This window comes from Melozone crissalis, unplaced genomic scaffold (genome assembly GCF_028551555.1).
Source record: "Melozone crissalis strain CALT ecotype California unplaced genomic scaffold, PUWL_Pcris_2 ptg000202l_1, whole genome shotgun sequence".
Lineage (NCBI taxonomy): Eukaryota > Metazoa > Chordata > Aves > Passeriformes > Passerellidae > Melozone > Melozone crissalis.
In genome coordinates, this window is record NW_026535966.1 from 263,579 (window position 1) to 276,441 (window position 12,863).

The 12,863-nt window shown below is 38.4% G+C and overlaps 1 protein-coding gene across 1 annotated transcript; it reads left to right on the forward strand.

The window, feature by feature from the left end:
- The first annotated feature begins 501 nt into the window (after nucleotides 1-501).
- Nucleotides 502-9,738, forward strand: LOC128949212 (aldehyde oxidase 1-like). Its single transcript, XM_054294066.1, has 12 exons — nucleotides 502-521; nucleotides 969-1,077; nucleotides 1,615-1,741; nucleotides 2,617-2,678; nucleotides 3,272-3,352; nucleotides 4,192-4,272; nucleotides 5,319-5,463; nucleotides 5,633-5,725; nucleotides 7,414-7,565; nucleotides 7,800-7,893; nucleotides 8,593-8,702; nucleotides 9,550-9,738. Exons 1-12 carry the CDS (start codon nucleotides 502-504, stop codon nucleotides 9,736-9,738), a joined length of 1,263 nt encoding a protein of 420 aa, XP_054150041.1.
- The last annotated feature ends 3,125 nt before the right edge of the window (nucleotides 9,739-12,863 follow it).

Genomic DNA, 12,863 nt, shown 5'->3' on the forward strand with positions numbered 1-12,863 from the left:
GGAATGCAACACAAATGAAAATGTTTAAAGTTAATGAAAGAGCTAAAATTAAAGCAGACTACTGAAAAAATTTAACTGTATTAAAACCCAATAATTTTAAATAATTTTATTGAAATTATTAAATGCTTTGAAGAATTTTGATTTTGGTGTGTTGTTCTGTAGGTGCACAGTTTGTGGTGATTGGGAGTGGGGCTGTGGCTGAGCCTCATCCCCAGTGGGCTACAGCTGTGTAGGTCAGGTGAGCAGCATTAAAAGCAATTAGAGCTGGAGTGCCCAGGGGCACTGACCAATCACCAAAGGGAACAGAGGGCACACAGGTGCAATGCATCAACATGAAGGTATAAAAGGCTGGGCTAAAGAGCAAGAAGGGCAGACACTTGCAGCCTTCTGAAGTGACATAATGTTACTCTGTATGGGCATACTCCTGAAGCCTTCTGAAGTGGTATGATGTTACTCTGTGAGTTGAAGCTTTCTCAATTGTTTGATGATACTCTGTGGATCATGGCCTTCTCAACTGCAAGGTATGCTGTGGCTTATGCTGCAACATTGTTCCTAAATAGGAACAATGGTATCTATTTTACATCAGAATTTCCTGTGGATCGGAATTTTGATTATAAGTTTGCAGCAGTAATTCTTTACTTTCTTCTGATGACTACAGCAATCTTCCTTTCCCTACCTTTCTTCTTCAAAATACAGTTGACAGATTCCTTGTGGGCAAGAGAGACGAGAGGGCAATTAGAAAAGACTGAGGTATTAAGGAAGATGTAAATTCCATTGAATTGTCCTTATAGATATGCTTTTATATGGGGGTCAAGAGACAGCTAAAAAGTGATCACTTCTCATTCCAAATGTTAATAGTGGCTGCTTTGTATGTAAGTATGAGCTATGTCTTGATTGACCGAAAAATAATACTCAGATTTGTTTATTAAATAATACTCATGTTCTTTATTCCCCTTTATGTTCCAAAGACACTATTCAGCCAATGCATGTTTGCTTCCCATTTGCTCCTTTTATGGTGCAGCAGTGACTACAGTGGAAGGTATTGGAAGTGCCAAAACCAGGATTCATCCAGTTCAGGTGAGAGTGCAGTATCACTATATAGGAAGATTACTAATTTCTTTTTTGTATGGAATGAATTTAGTGACAGTGCTTTTAGGGCATGGAAATTTAATAAGATTGTTGTTTTCCCTGCTAAGTGACAACAGAGGGCAGGGTTGTTTTCTGGTGGTTGATTGATCAAGGCTGATGATGGAACTTACTTTAATATTGACAGTCTGATCAAGTAGTTGATACGTGATGATTGTTGGAGTGGGTCAGGCTTTGCTCTCTTTGGGCTAATGACACATCTTGGACAGTGTCCCTTTGGTTCATGTTTTAGTATAAGTGCAAAAAAGACAGAAGTCTGCTGAAGGTTACTTAGCTTCTTTAGTAACATGTGCATCAACATCACACCCAAAATAATTATTTGCATTTGATATTGTTTTAAATGTTTTACTTAAAAAGTCTGGTTTATTACCAAGGCAACATTTTGTATGGCATCACCTATTTAAGAGAGCATTCATTAGAATGGAGATGAGTGCTGGAAGGAGTGTTGTTTGTGGTATTTCGTTTCAGGAAAGACTTGCCACGTGCCATGGCTCCCAGTGTGGGTTCTGCACACCTGGAATGGTGATGTCCATATACACTTTGCTAAGAAACCACCCAGAACCAACTTCAGAGCAGATGATTGCAGCTCTGGCTGGTAAATATTGCCACTTTTTAGTTTGCAGGTGTGTTCCTGAAGCATTTCTTCAGGTGCTTTGTGAGTGCTTGTCTGTGTGAGTATACATGTCTGCATGCATGGAGGATGTACTCTTACAAGCTGTGCTTTCTAGAAGAGTTGCTGCTGGATGGAGGCCTTGTATTCCCTGTCATTCTTTTATCCTGGAAAATGAAACACAGAGCTGTGGACTGTTTCAGGTGCTCAAAACATCCCCATATGTGTCTTTTGAAATGCTTAAAATCAGATGTGCAAAAATTATGTCATATTGGAGAAGCAGCTGCATGTGAGCGTCTCCAAGGTCCCTTTATGCCTGGTGTTGAGAATGTCATAAACCTTGCAGGACAGGCCCTTTGCAGTAGGATTAAAACAGATAGTCTGCATCTCTTGGCCTTATCTTCAGTAAGGGAAAGTGTGAGCATTTATTGTAGGTAAAATAGCCTTCTGTCATCTGTTGTGCTCTAGAGCCACAGTGGAGCCAAGGACATTTCCTGTTGCTGTGTGGTGAGTTTAAAGGTGTAACGTTAGTTTCCTTCACTTCTAGAAAAAAAGTCAGGGGGAAAGAGAACAATATTTTGAGTGGGTAAAAAATACTGTACAATCTCTTATTCTCCTGCTGACCTGGAGCCAGCATTCACTGTAGTGCAGATCTCAACTATTTCATACACCCCTTGAAACAACAGCATTTTTTGTCAGGAGCTGCAAGGTCCTAAGTCTTGTGTCACTGTTCTGTTTTTTATTTTTGAGAGCTGACACTTCTCCTTGAGCTTAAAAAACACAAAACTCACATAAACATATGACGTTCTAAAGCCACATCTTTAGAGCAAAACCTTTTCTGACTGATTTCCTTCCTTCAGGGAACTTGTGCCGCTGTACTGGATACAGGCCAATCTTAGATGCCTGTAAAACCTTCTGTAAGGTAAGAAGTACTGGTGATAGGAGTGCTAGATTGGGGGCATCAGTGTATATGCATATACAGGCCATCAAGATTTTCACTGACCCTCTGTTTAAAGGTGTCATTCTGAGTAAATGATGTAAAAAACCCCTTAGAAAAATTGATAAACAGAAGTGAACATGGTGTCTAGCCTGGATTATGAGGAGTAATCTGAAGTAACTCCATGTGGTTTACTGTGAGTTAGTACTGGCATGAATAAAAGCAGAATTTCAGTCCACGTTCTTAGAATTTATCACGCACTGCAATGTGTCAGAAACCTACCAAGGAGAAATGGGAGTGAACAGTTGGTAAAGGAAACAATACAGACCATCTACATCTGCTCTCACAATGTCAAAAGAATTCTACACAGTGGGAATTATTTTGTATTAAGGATGTCAACATTTGATGACTTAAAATAATTTTTTAATATCATTCCTTTAACACTTAATCCTTCTAATTCAGCTTGTTAATAAACTTCATCTAGAACTTTATTGAAATATAGAGTCACTCTTATCTTATGAGCTTTAACTCATTGCCATTCTGGGCAGTATGTCACTAATGGGATTTTCGTATCTTAGGAATCCATTTGTTGTCAAAGAAAAGCAAATGGAAAATGTTGCTTGGATCAGGAAGATAATTTGTTTGACAATGAAGAGAAGGTAAAGTTTTAAATATACTACTGATCCTGCTTCAATATAAAACTTAGAGAAAGAATATTGCATATAGTATTTGATAAATATGATATTTTATTATTCCTCGTGAGAAATTTGGAAATATTTTGAAAAATTGAGGATTCTATGTGTGAATTTGTATGGGGGGGCTCTGATAGCACTATCTGTGGTCAGATAATTGGTATAAGGTAGTTTGGGTCTCCAGAGCTGAGATTTGAACAGCTCTTCAGGGTCAGTACTATTAATAGTCTGAGCTTTACCAGTACAGTGAGAATTACATTGTGAAAGACATTAGGGCATATGTGAAATTTGCTTAAATCAATGATCAGTGATGCTCTGAGTACTGGTATCTTAGGAAAACTGCTGACTTGACTCTGGAGAATTGATACACTCTAAAAAATTAGAGCTATGATTGTGATTTTATGTGAAACCTCTTATCCATACAAGTATTTCACCTTGTTCTTAATTTTCTTTCAGTAATAGCTGATCTACCTCTTTGGGTTTTCAGTACTTTAGGTTGGCATGAAGCTACTTTGTTATAGTAGAACTACAGGAAGCCTGTCCTTAGTCCTTCAGTTGCTTGCTTCTGCACTGTCATTTGTGTTAGCAGTAGCATTTAAGAAAATATTATGAACACTTCTTTCACCTCAGCACCTCCAAATGATGCATGGTGATTTAAAAACAAATCCAAATGATAATGAAATTACTACATTTTTTACTAACTTCAGTGGCAGTCTATTGGTTTGGCTTTGCTTTTTCTTTTAATATTGTTTTGTGAAATTAATGATGAGAGAAGATTCTTGGTCTTTGCTTGTCTTCTTTTTAAGGTGTCCACCAGCCTGTTTTCAGCAGATGAATTCCAGCCCTTAGATCCCACCCAGGAGCTTATCTTCCCTCCAGAACTAATGGTACCTTTTGCTGCTTGTAGACTATTTGTTGCTCTGTTCAGAATTAATTCTTAAGTCCTGCTTAGCAGTAATTCATCAGAAGACATGTCAGAACGTTTTAATGTTGTTATACTCCTTGTTGTTTTTTTGCCCAGTAAGCTTATTGAATATTCGCATACCAAAAAAAAGTCATATTGGGAAAATGAAGCTGCAGAGTTAGATGTCAGGTGAGAAGGTAAAGAAGCAACTTAAACTGAATTTTCAGTCCAGCAGCTGAAGATAAAAATACTTCACAGCAAACTGAATAGCAAACAATTTTTAACATCGGAAAACAGTTTTGTGGCTTAATAGTTGTGTTAGTCTGTTCTCAGATGGCCGCCCAGATCAGAGAGTGTTTAGCCCCTGTGATTAAGGCATGCCGAAGATATAAACAGCTGGAATTGAAAGCGTTAGGCATCCTTAATTATTGACAGCAGTATTTGCCCTAGAAAAACTGAATGCTGTTTGTTTTACTTTATTACCATTGTAGAGATTCAAAGCCAGATTCTGTAGTTAGCTGACTGCTTCTGGAGAAAGATTGATGACTGCAGGACAGGAGTTCTTTACTGTGTGTTTGTACCAGCACTGGTTCACAAGCTATTTCCAAGTGATCAGTGCTAGAACAGCCGGAGACACTTAAGTGTATGCATAATCTAGAAGGGGATGCTGCTGTCAGTGCCATTGGTGCTCTCCAAGAACTACTACTAAGTATTTTTTCATCACTTTTTTAACAGTTTTAGCAATTGCAGGATCTATCCCTACATCTTTTGCTAGGGGACTGTTTATTATCATTCTTGTTTATAAGCCCACTGGAATTACTTGAAGACCTTTCACCCACACAGTCTCGACTTTCATCATTGTGCAAACATTAGCCAGCATAACATTTCTGTCCCCTTTTTATCCAATTTTAAAGGACTGTGTAGAATTGCTGTTGTTTAAGAACATTTTTGACTTTCAGTCTATTGTCTATTAGGCCTCACTTCTGTCTGTATGTCTAAATATTTAAATCTGCCATGTTTCTCCATCAGAGAATGGCAGAAAATCAACCAAAAAGAACTCTGGTTTTTCGTGGGGAGCGAGTAACATGGATTTCTCCTGTAAGCTTGGATGAACTGCTGGATCTGAAAGCCACCTACCCTAAAGCACCTCTTGTGGTTGGGAACACCAGTGTGGGTATGTATGTGATCAGAACAGCTCCTGTTGCTTTAGTTCCAGTGTGCATGAGAGGACCGGGGCTACGTTTGTGGTTCTTTTTGCATCTTCATCCCTAAGCTTACGTTCCAGTATGTGGGAGCTGTCGTTATGGAAAAGCTTTTTGTCTGCGTCTATTCCTGTCTTGTAGGACCTGACATGAAGTTCAGAGGTGTGTTCCATCCAGTTCTTATTGTTCCTGCAAGGATCCCTGATCTGAATGTGCTGAAATACACAAATGATGGTCAGTAAACATTACTTTTTTCCAAAATAGAAGATTTCTTTGCAGTAAGGAATGCTGCACCATTCCAGAGTGCTGAGCAACTCATTCCCTAAGCGTGCTTGGCTGTTTCCCAGGTCAAGGGGCTGTTGCCAAACACAGTGCAGGAGGGTTTTGGCTTCCTGACTCAGTGCAGAGCTGACCAGCAATATTATCTTGGGCCTTAGTGCAAGGATGATTATTCTGGCAATACTGGTTCTGGTGGTCAGTCATGCAGGATTTGCTCTGTGACTGCTGAATAGCAGAGAGATCCTTACAGAACCACAGGGAGAGTTAGCATGTGGCATGCTTGGTTACATTAGAAAAAAGGCTGTGATTAAACTGGCATCACTGATATGCATTGACTGATCTTGTTCTCAATCATAACAACATTAATTATAATGGGTTAAAAATGTTGTACCTCAACTTACATGTTTATACTAAGCGTGGAGATTTTTTTAGTTAGACTAGGTTTTGGGTTTTAAATAATTTCTGGTGGATTAGAACTACAACCAGAACAGGTCTCAGCTTAGTATAATAGTCTGAAGTAGTTGAATAAAAATTACATTGTACTAGCTTATAGCCAAATTTTTAAGGAAAGTCATATCTGATTAATTATTTGCTATATGCCCGAAAGGCACTTTTTTCTTAAGTGATAAGCTGTGTTTGATAGTTCTGTCGTTGCATTTAGAATATCTATTTTATTTCTGGTCAGCCATCCAGTTCTATTCAAAGACTAATTTATTCTTTGCTGAAAAGTAGCTAGGAATTGAAAAAAGCTGGGAGAATTCTTACTCCTTCTTTAAAGTGTGTAAATAAAACCTAGGTATTTGAAGGTGAGACTTACTAGTCCTAAACAAGAGATATGCAGTTTAGTTTGCCAGCCAGAAATAGCATTTCCTCTCTTTCATCAGATTTAAATGCAAAATATGTTTTGATTAAATTTTTCTTTTAAATACACAAAATTTAATATTGCTTTGCTTAATTAAAATGCATTAAATTTATTTCTGTTTTCATTTATACATTTAATTGAATCCCAGTATTCATTGAAAACATTCATTTATTATGTAAATAATTATTTTTAATAGAAGGGAACTGTGTACCATTTACAAAAAAAATCAGAAGTATAATCTTACAAAAAAAACTTCCGAAGTAAATGCATATGAGTTCTCTTTCTAGTGGGAAAAATGATACTGTCTTCATTGTTAGGACTATTTGGGTTTTTGCTGCCAATGCTACCTACCCCCATGTTAGAAGAATAACTAGCATGTACATATGCAAAGGAAGATGAAATTAGGATGGAAGTCATGCTTTGGAATAGGAAGTCTTTTGAAAGCGTTTTGAAGCTGACTCACCTTTGTGTGATGTCTCCTAAATTTTTACTCAGTCAAAGCAAGGTGTAAGGGAAGCAGCTGGGATGTGCAGCTGGAAGCACAGAAGGGATTTCCCTTTCAGCAGAGGAGGTGAGGTATTAGTTCTATTTCATAATTTCTAGGGATTTTACCCTCAGTCTCCTGAAATAAAGGTTCCAGTTCCTTTAAAATGCAAAGGCTCCTCTCCTTTTATCTGCCTTAGCTCCCATGAGCTGTCCTAACTCTTCAGTCTGAAGACACTTTAAAACCCAGGCAATAAAGCAATGCACATGTTACACTTTCATAATCTTTTGGTTACAGGGTTAACTCTGGGAGCTGCCTGCAGCCTCTCTCTAGTGAAAGACATCTTGACAAATGCAATTGCCAAGTTCCCTGAAGAGAAGACAAGGGTTTTCTGTGCTGTCTTGCAGCAATTGAGAACTCTGGGCGGAGAACAGATAAGAAATGTTGCTGTATGTTGGGAATTACTTACAATTACTATTTGAAAAAATTGTAACAAATGTGAAATTGGTCCTGACCACATGTAGAACTTGCATTTTTAATTTTGATTTTGCCATGAATTTTCTATCAATACCTCTTTTTGTAGCTTTCAATATGTATTAACGTACATATAATTTGCATCTCATATTGTCACTTAATATGATGATTACCGAGAAAAGTAACATAAACTTCTTTATTTTTTCAAGTCATTTGGTGGAAACATCATAAATAGAAAATCAACATCAGACTTGAATCCTGTTCTGGCAGCCAGCAACTGCATGCTCAATCTGGCTTCAAAAGGTAGGAGGAGATAGCCTGTCTCTGTAGCATTTAAATGTTCAAAGGGCTCTTAGAGATTTAGGTTCCTTGCAGAATTTTGTCATCTTCCTTCTGAGAATTTTATCTTTCATAATATCCATCACAGAATAACAAATATGTTCACTTTCAGAATAAAATACCAAAAAGAGAAAGGAAAGAGCAATAGCATTTATTTCTTTCTGGACTCCTGGAAATGCTCAGAATCTCAGGGGAAAAGCAAAAAAAGAAAAGAAGAAATGAACCCAAAACCTAAACAACAAAAGCCCCACCCTCCTAATAACATTCTACTTTTGCAGCAGTTCTTTACCTCTCAGTTTGCTTCCTCATTTTGTATGTTTTAGACTGAAAGGTAGTTATGACAGCAGCTGCAGAGATCTGGAATAAGTTGATAGGGTTGAGGGTGGAATCATCATGGCAGTATTGGAAGGGAGGATTATAGAATGGGGATTGACCTCTGAGTACTTTTTTTAGGAATCTGGTATTATGATGTTATGGAAGATGGAGCAACCATTTGAATTTATGGAACATATCACTGACAGTTTTTTATGTAAGCTCTGTAGTGTTTATTTATTCAGGAAGGCAGCAGGTATTTCTTGCTAATTAAAATACTATTGATATTGTGTTAATTGCACAATTGTAGGGAATTTTCTGGATTTGAGTTTTTTGTTTTTTTTTTTTTAGGACAAAGGCGACAGATTTCTGTGAGTGATATTTTTGCAGATGGAGTTGGTAACAATACCATTACACCAGAAGAGATCTTAGTCTCTATCCATATTCCCTATTCTAGGAAGGTAAGTTATTAGTTTATTTAGATTTGCTTTATGCAGAATTAAAGACTATGAAATAAAGAGCAAGAAGGGGCATAATCCATCTGTTTGAACTAGCACTGTTACTGCTCACTTTCTGAATTCCTTACATTTATTCATTTCAGTGCCATAGTATCTCCCAGTTTCAGCCAAAAACACAACTCAGCAGGTAGCTGGCAATGCTACATAAAGAGTAATATTCAGAAAAAAGTTTGCCCTAAAATGATGAGGGAAATAGCAGTTGTCTAGATCCCCTGTGGAAAGGGGTCTTGGACAAGTTGCCATTGTGCTCACCAAAGCAGACTGCACACCTGTGATATGACTGGCATCAAATTGGCAAAGCATTGTCATCTCCTGAGGATTTTTCCTTAAAATGGGATAAGATTGGATATGTGCATATGGTGGTTCCATAAATGTTGCTGAACTGAATAATAGTCTTTAACTGATACTGGATTTGCAAGAGTGGATATGGGATCTTAGAAGAGAATTATGGGTTATCTTATATGAATACTGAAGTTTGGCAATACCTTGAAGCCTCTAAACTTATGGTCTTGTTATAAATACAGTTCCACAAAATCCCTGTCTTGCTGTTATCTACCATGAAAAAATCTAGGTCATCTGAACTGTGTAGGTGATGGAGGATTGTGTACGAGCTGCTAGAAAATCAAAGATGCTAAATCTACTGAAAGGTCAAGAGGAGAAAATGCATGGTCTTGAATCCTCAGGAAGTTGAATTTGTGCTCTTAATTTTCTGTTCTCTTGCTTCACATAGCACAATAACAAAATCTACTTTCAGATACTTACATGTCTGCATTTCTGTAATCTTGCTCAGGGGGAGTACGTCTCTGCATTTCGACGAGCACCAAGACGGGAAAATGCTCTTCCGATAACCAATGCTGGGATGAGGGTCCTTTTTGAAGAAGGTACAGACATGATAAAGGATCTAAGCATTTTCTATGGAGGTGCTGGCTCAACAACAGTCTGTGCAAAACAAACTTGTTGGACCCTTACTGGAAGGTAAAATTTCTTTGTCTTGTGTGTCTCTGAGCAAAGGGACTTTGAGAGCTCAGGTTCATGTTCCTTGGGACATGAAAGTACAGAAAGATTTCATTTACCTGACTGATGCCTTGTATGTTCAAGTGAATGATCAAGCCTTAATGATGACTTTTCAGGATTGTTACATTTTGGAGTTTGCACATGAAGCTCAACTCCAGTGTGAATTATGCAGAGAGATAAGAGATGGCCTGTGAGATAAGTGGGTGAGGTATACATCAGTCAGTTGTGCACCTAAACCCAAGGATGAATAAATTACTCTGTACCCCATACATTTGATAATCCTCTTATCAGTGTTCTTGAGTCCTTCAGTTTGTCTCTAAAAATACCAAGTTTGAGAACATTAGATGTGCCAAATAAAGTTAGAAGCACAAGTCAAGTCTTCACCTTTTCAACATATCTTCATGTACAAGGTCTCAATAATCTCTGGAATTAGTCCCTGACTTTCCTTCTCACTTTGCAGCACTTTTCAAAGTTTTGGAGGAAAAAAATTGCAAATTCAAGCAGCATAAAAATAACACTAAATGAAACCCCCGTGGCCTTTTTTTGCTATTTAATATGCAACTGTTTCTTTAGTTGATGTTTTTGATGCTTAACATTATTAAATTTAGTCTAACAGACTTAATATTTTGGTATCTGTAGCTGTGTAACTATACAGAATTAACTGTGTTGAGTTACTTGAAGAAGAAGGTGCTTTCAGAAAATGTAACAGCTAATTAGATCCCTTGAAAGTATCTACATTTTGCATCTATATCTACTTTTTTTCAAATATGGGACAGTATCTGCAATATGGTGAGAATCAGTAAGACTGCTAAAGCAGCTTTAAAGCTGTAATAGGGTTTATTTGTGTATTTGTTTATTTAAAAATGCTGGCATAGCACTTAATTCCGTTTGCTTATGGGAGTTCAGCTCTGTGAGCAAGATTGATCTACACCATTTTAAAAATTGCAGACATTATTAGAATCAATATTTTAACTTAATTGTGATCAGGAGTGTCTGTGGTCGATGGTACACATAAATTACTGCAATTGGTATTTATTTTTTATTAGTCCTGGTCTGATTGTATCTATTATTCTTCCTGACAGACACTGGAATGAACAAATGTTGGATGAAGCATGCAGACTTGTCCTTAAGGAAATTGCTCTTCCAGGCTCAGCTGGTGATGAAAATGTAGACTATAAGAAAATTTTGATGGTCAGTTTCTTCTACAGATTTTTCCTGGAAGTATCGCAGTCATTGAAGACAATGGTAAATTAGTTCATAAAATCATGGAATGTACTGAGTTACAGGAGACCCATCAGGACCATGGAGTCCCACTCCTGGCCCTGCACAGGACAGCACAGGAGTCCCACCATGTGCCTGATAGCATTGTCCAAATGCTTTTCGAACTCAAGCTAGGAGCTGTGACCACTGCTCTGGGGAGCTTGTTCCAGTGCTCAAACACCCTCCGGGTGAAAAATCTCTTCCTGATGTGCAACCTAAAACTCTCCCCTCCCGACTTCATCTCCTCCAGTGCTCTCAGTGGGCAGCAGAGTGAAGAGGCCGATACCTGCCCCTCCACTTTCCCTTGTGAGGATGTTGAAGACCTCAGTGAGGTCTCCCTTGACTCTCCTCCAGGCTGAGCAAACCAGGTGTTGCCCATGCCTGCTCTTGTGCAAGCAAATAAAAGGGGTGTTCTTGCCATATGTTAGCGCTTGCAATTTGTGCAGTGTGCTAAATCATTGTCTATGGTGTTTGGAGCTACTCAATAACCTAAGTGTTTAACTCCAAAAGAGGCTGATGGAGAGATGCCCATTTAACTTTTAGATGCTCAGATATCTTTACCTTGGACATAAGGCTTTAAAAGATATTTCAGCTATATTAATGCAACAACATACCAGCAGCAAGCTCCCAAGCTCCCAGACCCAAAGGCAATATACAAAAGATCTTACTCTGTAGTTCAAAACACAAATAGATGAAATAGAAATAAAGGCTTTGGAAAAAAGCTGTAGATACTAAACCAACCCTCCTCCTTGTATGAGCTGTTGACTGGGAGATGAGGACACTAAAGTTTCACTTGCCAAGACATTCTAGGGTAATTTATTTTTTTTATTTTTGTCTTAAATATGTTCTTACATATCCCTTTAACACTTTTCTTCTGAAAAATATCCCTTTAACACTTTTCTTCTGTTACCTTGAGCTCTTTCCTCTAAATCAACATTACAGGTAATTGTTGAGTACCAGGAGTGATTCTGAGCCACTTTTGATCAGACCTCAAAACAAAGCTCTTCTGTCCATTCCTACTTGATGTTACTTACTTTAAAAAGTATATTTGTTGAATCTAATATAGTTTTAAATATTATTTAGTGACACCTAAAACCTCGACATTGTTTTCAGATTGTTGTTTTAGGCCTTTCTAGTTTGAGCCTGGAAAGCATTTCCTGTATAAAGACTTTGTGCTTGATTTTGATTGTTGGCTTTTCTAATTGTAATGTTCAAAATGTGACTTTTAGTAGTAATTCAATTCTTTTTCAGGATTCTTGCCATTATCCAGGCATACCTGTGGAATATGGGAGTGTCCTACAAGATTTCAAAACCAGAATGCCCCAGAGTATCCAAATATATCAGGCAAGTGATTTCATTCTGACAATGTTTTGTGCTTTATAAGACTAGGTAAAAAGTCACAGTTCAAACATGAGCTATTGCAGTGGAAGTGCCCTGAGTGCACATTGAGAGGCACCTTCATGGCTCCTCATGCCACGACACCAAAACTAAATGTGCAAGGTGGCTTCCTTGAATGACAAGTAGTCCTTTGAAATATCTGCAGGAGGTGGTCTGGAAATGCTTTCTGAGCCTGCTGGTTGGGATCAGCTGTGAGGGGCTGAGGGCTGGCCTGATCCCGGTGCTGTGTCCCACTGGGAGCAGCCGCACAGGCTCACGTGCAGAGCAGGCCCTGCCAGAGGCCCTGGAGATCTCACCTGCCCTGCAGCCACCTTTGTCAAGGTGCTGTAAACCTCAGCTGGTGCTGACTTTCCCCTTGGACCCCTTGGTCTAGCCACTATGGGGAATTTTGTTCCTGAATCCCATGGTATTTCCCCTGGCAGGTGTGATGGG